The 6,474-nt window shown below is 42.3% G+C and overlaps 1 protein-coding gene across 1 annotated transcript; it reads left to right on the forward strand.

Annotated features, from left to right (window-relative positions):
- The first annotated feature begins 4,351 nt into the window (after positions 1-4,351).
- On the forward strand, positions 4,352-5,662 carry LOC109888843 (ras-related and estrogen-regulated growth inhibitor-like protein). Its single transcript, XM_031821395.1, has 2 exons — positions 4,352-4,361; positions 5,141-5,662. The coding sequence occupies exons 1-2, from the start codon at positions 4,352-4,354 to the stop codon at positions 5,572-5,574; spliced, it is 444 nt and encodes a 147-aa protein (XP_031677255.1). The 3' UTR covers positions 5,575-5,662.
- Positions 5,663-6,474: the final 812 nt, after the last annotated feature.

The following is a 6,474-nucleotide window of genomic DNA, read 5'->3' on the forward strand; positions in this document are numbered from 1 at the left end:
CTAGACTGGTTTCCTGTTAAGGCAAGGGCTGATTTCATGGTTTTACTGCTAACCTACAAAGCATTACATGGGCTTGCTCCTCCCTATCTTTCCGATTTGGTCCTGCCGTACATACCTACACATATGCTATTGTCACAAGGCGCAGGCCTCCTAATTGTCCCTTGTATTTCTAAGAAAACAGCTGGAGGCAGGGCTTTCTCCTATAGAGCTCCATTTTTATGGAATGGTCTGCCTACCCATGTGAGAGACGCAGACTCGGTCTCAACCTTTACGTCTTTACTGAAGACTCATCTCTTCAGTAGGTCTTGATATGATTGAGTGTAGTCTGGCCCAGGAGTGTGAAGGTGAACGGAAAGGCTCTGGAGCAACGAACCGCCCTTGCTGTCTCTGCCTGGCCGGTTCCCCTCTCTCCACTGGGATTCTCTGCCTCTAAGCCTATTACAGGGGCTGAGTCACTTGCTTACTGGTGCTCTTCCATGCCGTCCCTAGGAGGGGTGCGTCACTTGAGTGGGTTGAGTCACTGACGTGGTCTTTCTGTCTGGATTGGCGCCCCCCCTTGGGTTGTGCCGTGGCGGAGATCTTTGTGGGCTATACTCTGCCTTGTCTCAGGATGGTAAGTTGGTGATTGAAGATATCCCTCTAGTGGTGTGGGGGCTGTGCTTTGGCAAAGTGGGTGGGGTTATATCCTGCCTGTTTGGCCCGGGAGTATCATCGGATGGGGCCACAGTGTCTGCTGACCCCCCCTGTCTCAGCCTCCAGTGTTTATGCTGCAGTAGTTTATGTGTCGGGGGGCTAGGGTCAGTCTGTTATATCTGGAGTATTTCTCCTGTCTTATCCTGTGTCCTGTGTGAATTTAAGTATGCTCTCTCCAATTCTCTCTTTCTCTCTCTCTTTCTTTCTTTCTTTCTTTCTTTCTTTCTTTCTTTCTTTCTTTCTTTCTTTCTTTCTTTCTTTCTCTCTGAGGACCTGAGCCCTAGGACCATGCCTCAGGACTACCTGGCATGATGACTCCATGCTGTCCCCAGTCCACCTGGCCATGCTGCTGCTCCAGTTTCAACTGTTATGGCTGCGGCTATGGAGCCCTGACCTGTTCACCGGACATGCTACCTGTCCCAGACCTGCTGGTTTCAACTCTCTAGAGACAGCAGGTGCGGTAGAGATACTCTCAATGATCGGCTATGAAAAGCCAACTGACATTTACTCCTGAGGTGCTGACTTGTTGCACCCTAGACAACTACTGTGATTATTATTATTTGACCATGCTGGTCATTTATGAACATTTTAACATCTTGGCCATGTTCTGTTATAATCTCCACCAGGCACAGCCAGAAGAGGACTGGCTGCCCCTCACAGCCTGGTTCCTCTCTAGGTTTCTTCCTAGGTTTTGGCCTTTCTAGGGAGTTTTTCCTAGCCACCGTGCCTCTACACCTGCATTGCTTGCTGTTTGGGGTTTAGGCTGGATTTCTGTACAGCACTTTGATATATCAGCTGATGTAAGAAGGGCTATAAAAATACATTTGATTTGAAATAAATGCATCCGGGTACAATTCTACCTGCAGAGAAAAAATAACCGCTCTGCTAGCCAAATACACTATATACACAAAAGTATTTGGACACCGCTTCAAATTAGTGGATTCGGCTATTTCAGCAACACCCGTTGCTGACAGGTGTATAAAATAGAGCACAGCACCATGCAATCTCCATATACAAACATTGGCAGTAGAATGGCCATACTGAAGAGCTCAGTTATTTTCAACGTGGCACCGTCATAGGATGCCACCTTTTCAACAAGTCAGTTCGTCAAACTTCTGCCCTGCTTGAGCTGGCCCGATCAACTGTAAGTGCTGTTATTGTGAAGTGGAAACGTCAACAACAACGGCTCACATAACGGGGCCGTCGAGTGCTAAAGCGCCTAACCCGTAAAAATCGTCTGTCCTTGGTTGCAACACTCACTACCGAGTTCCAAACTATCTCTGGAAGAAATATCAGCGCAATAACTGTTCATCGGGAGCTTCATGAAATGGGTTTCCATGGCCGAGCAGCCATACACAAGCCTAAGATTAACATGTGCAATGCCAAGCATCGGCTGTAGTGGTGTAAAGCTCACCGCCATTAGATTCTGGAGCAGTGGAAACGAATTCTCTGGAGTAATGTATCACATTTCACCATCAGGCAGTCCGACTGACGAATCTGGGTTTGAACACCACCTGCCCCAATGCATAGTGCCAACTATAACGTTTGGTGAATGAGGAATATTGGTCTGGAGCTGTTTGCCTTGTTCCGGATTGGTCCCTTAACGCTACAGAATACAATGATATTGTAGACGATTCTGTGCTTCCATTGGGGAAGGCCCTTTCCTGTTTCAGCATGACAATGCCTCCGTGCACAAAGCGAGGTCCATACAGAAATGGTTTGTCAAGATCGGTGTGGAAGAACTTGACTGCACAGAGCCCTTACCTCAACCCCATCGAACACCATTGGCAGAATTGGAACACCGACTACGAGCCAGGCCTAATCGCCCGACCTCACTAATGCTCTTGTGGCTGAATGGAAGCAAATCCCCGCAACAATGTTCCAACATCTAGTGTTAAGCCTTCAGAGAAGAGTGGAGGCTGTTATAGCAGCGAAGTGAGGACCAACTCCATATTAATGCCCATGATTTTGGAATGAGATATTTGATGAGAAGGTGTCCACATACTTTTGTTAATGTAGTTTATCTTAACATCACATTAACCAGCTTTCTGATAATGGAATTATTGTATCTACAGCCAGCCTGCAGTAAACGATCAGTGTGCCTTGTGATTTGAGCTAACAAGATCTAAACCTAATCTAAACCTCTAAGATCTAAAGAACTAAACTTTCTTACAACCTGACATTTCAACATTCTTTCCTTATGTTATAAAGCAGTCAGTGAGGAGGAGCATGGTTGTTATTCTAAGAAAAAAAATCATGCCCTTTTCAAGTGAAACCAAGTATATTAAAACACACTATTAGCTATATCTTCAAATTACAAAGCAGCAACACAACTCAACAAACTTTTCATTTAGAAAAGGGAAAAAAGTCAGTCACAGTAATGTCTTTAGGTTATCTTTGAAAAGTGTGTTTCCAGCAAACCGAACTTGGTTCTGTGAAAGTTCCCAGAACATTCGTTAGGTCGCGGCAAAATCTAGTGGGCTACAGTCACACCTGTTGATGCCAAAATTATCAAATGTTCTGCTTCCATCTAGTGGTTGGTTGTAATATCACAGCACACGTTTTGTTACATAGTACTGCAGCTTTAACAAACGACTCAAAAGTTTCATTGTGTTGTTGCAAAAAATCGTTTTGCAATTATTTACATTTAGATAATCATATTCAGATAGTAAGTGTACAGTATACATAAAATGCAATCTTGTAGGCCTACTTTATAAGTTACGCACACTTGCAAAATATTAGTTTCCACTCCCCCTTTGCATGCAAACACGTTTTTACGTTGTCCTTAAAAAATGAATTATTATCTTCGGTAGCAAAGTAATCAGGCCTTATCTTACACTACTCAATAGTAAAGCACAACAACAGTTTCCCCAATACTGTAAGCAAATCCTCAACACACATCCTCATGCGTATGCGTAATTGCCATTTGGAAGATGCAATGATTATATCCACAAACTTTTCTAAATAATGCGAGGTATATTTTGTAAATACGTGTGCTGCAAACGTGTTGGTTATTCACACGTTTGGTTTAGACAATAGTTTTCTTCAGTATTTAGGCTATGCTAAATAAAATCCAGAATGGAATGGTATAGTATATTTCCACGCCCCCTCAACAATTGTGCGCACCACTCCTTGGCTACTCAACATCTCAGATGGTCTTGAGCCAGTCGGGCCAATAAACAGCAGAAAGAATAATGACAGGCCTCAACGTTTTAAAAATGGATGCTAAATGTAGTAGTTCTTGTTGGGTTGGGAAATCTGGTGAGACCAAATCTGTCATTATTTATCGTTTGTGCAATGTATTCAAGTCCACAGTGCAATGGTCAGTGGACCATTCTGCCATTTCTAACTGGATCCATTCCTTTCCTCAACATACTTAGTAGGATGATGATGATGATGATGATGATGATGATTGTTTCATAGCGCTGACAGTCCGCGTTTTAAGTAGAAGATTCATTTGAGAATATGGGAACATTGGTAAGTTGTGTTTGTCTGTCATCACCAGATATTGTAATATCAAGCTAACATTTTACTATTGTAGGCCTATACAGTACAACTAACTATTAATATTTGTCTGTTAATTGCTTTCAGAATCAATCTACAGCCACAATGTTGTCATGGATGGAAGGGACATAACTTTGAACATCTGGGATTCACCATGTTGTCAGGTATTACGAAATGTTAACATTCAATCTGTTATAATGCAGGTTAGTGTTTTTCATCATGAATCTTGTTATAGAGGCAGCTCTGCAGAGTGGTCAATAGCGGGCACTGCCACAAAGTCATAAAATCTGAATTTAACCCTAACCTTAACCACACTACTAACCTTAATGCCTAACCCTAACCTTAAATGAAGGTCCAAAAGCTAACTTATTTACATGCATTTTTACAATAGAGCCAAATTTGACTTTTCAGTTGACATATCTAAGGGTAAATCGCTCAGTTCTGTCTCATGCCAACCTGCTGTTATAATATGCCATCATCATGATGTCTGAAACTGTATTCAGTCCTTTGAAATGACTGCAAGAATTCAGTATATTTGGCATCTTATACAGAGCACTTCAGTTAAGCATAGGCTTCTTTATAAGTGCCTTTATGAGTATTACTGCAGAGAAGCGCCTGGTTGTCTTTGGCATGAATGAGTCCACTTTTACCAGCACCATGCGCAACCACAATGACTGGACACAATCAGCCCAGAGAAATCCAACTAAGCCTCTAAAAATTGTATATCTTTTATCTTTTTTTTTTGTTCTTTTAAACTTTACCCCCTTTTCTCCCCAATTTCGTGGTATCCAATTGTTAGTAATTACTATCGTGTCTCATCGCTACAACTCCCGTACGGGCTTGGGAGAAACGAAGGTTGAAAGCCATGCGTCCTCCGAAACACAACCCTTCTTAACACAGCGTGCATCCAACTCAGAAGCCAGCCACACCAATGTGTCAGAGGAAACACACGTGCACCTGGCAACCTTGGGTAGCGCGCACTGCACCCGGCCCACCACAGGAGTCGCGAACGGTTTTGTCCTGGTCTACAGGATCTGTGACAGGGCCAGCTTCAACTCTGTCACCAAGCTGATGCAGTCCATTAAGGACTTCCAGGGCATGGTCAAAGTGCCCATAGTGATCGTAGACAATAAGAGGGACCTGAATCACATGCGAACAGTCCTCAGTGAGGAGGGCAGAATGCTAACCCTGACAATAGACTGCCAGTTCTATGAGGTTTCAGATGCTGAGAACTACCACAGTGTCCTCATGGTGTTTCACGGACTAATAGACAGGATATGGGAGTCCAAGTCTGCCATCAAGAAGCAAGCTGGAATTAAGGGCATTGTGAAAAGCATGTCTGCAGTTTTTGCAAGGAGACGAACAGATTCACTGTGAGACTATGGCACAGGGAGGAAGACATTGTATACTGTAATCAATGTATGCATAGGTCTGACATGAGTTGTTGTATGATGTCTGTGCTCTGGCATCAGGACATGACTTGGTATGTGACAAAGGGATCCAGAGACTGCCTTATGGCTAAGACACGACAATGAAGGGCAGAAACGGGCAGATGGCATTGTAGGTCTGGAAATGGCAGTGATGGAAAAAGTGCCCAATTGTCATACTTGAGTAAAAGTGAAGATACCTTCATAGAAAATGACTGAAGTAAAAGTGAAAGTAACCCAGTAAAATACTGGTATTTATAAATAAAAGTATTTATTTTTAAATATACTAAAGTATCAAAAGTAAATGTACATTCCTTATATATTAATTTACATTCCTTATATGTAGCAAACCAGACGGCACAATATTTATATATTTTTTCTATGAATAGCCAGGGGCACACTCCAACACTCAGACATCATATACAAATGAAGCATTTGTGTTTAGGGAGTCCGCCAGATCAGAGGCAGTAGGGATGACCAGGGATATTCTCTTGATAAGTGTGTGAATTGGGCCATTCTCCTGTCCTGATAAGCATTCAAAATGTAACGAGTAATTTTGTGTGTCAGGGAAAATGTGTGGAGTAAAAATTACATTCTTTTCTTTAGGAATGTAGTGAAGTGAAAGTAAAACTTTTTTAAACCAAAGTGAGCACTTTTCATATCAATATTGGTTGTCACCAAGATGAGTGACTAGACTCCTGGAAATTAACACAATATTGTGATGTAGCTCAAGTGATAAACACTTGAGATATGTATACATTTATGTTTATATTCCTATAATGAAATAAATAAAAACATGTTTTATTGCTATGAGCTGAATAAAACCCCTATACCATCTTATTGTCATCTT

This window comes from Oncorhynchus kisutch, linkage group LG4 (assembly GCF_002021735.2).
Source record: "Oncorhynchus kisutch isolate 150728-3 linkage group LG4, Okis_V2, whole genome shotgun sequence".
Taxonomy (NCBI): domain Eukaryota; kingdom Metazoa; phylum Chordata; class Actinopteri; order Salmoniformes; family Salmonidae; genus Oncorhynchus; species Oncorhynchus kisutch.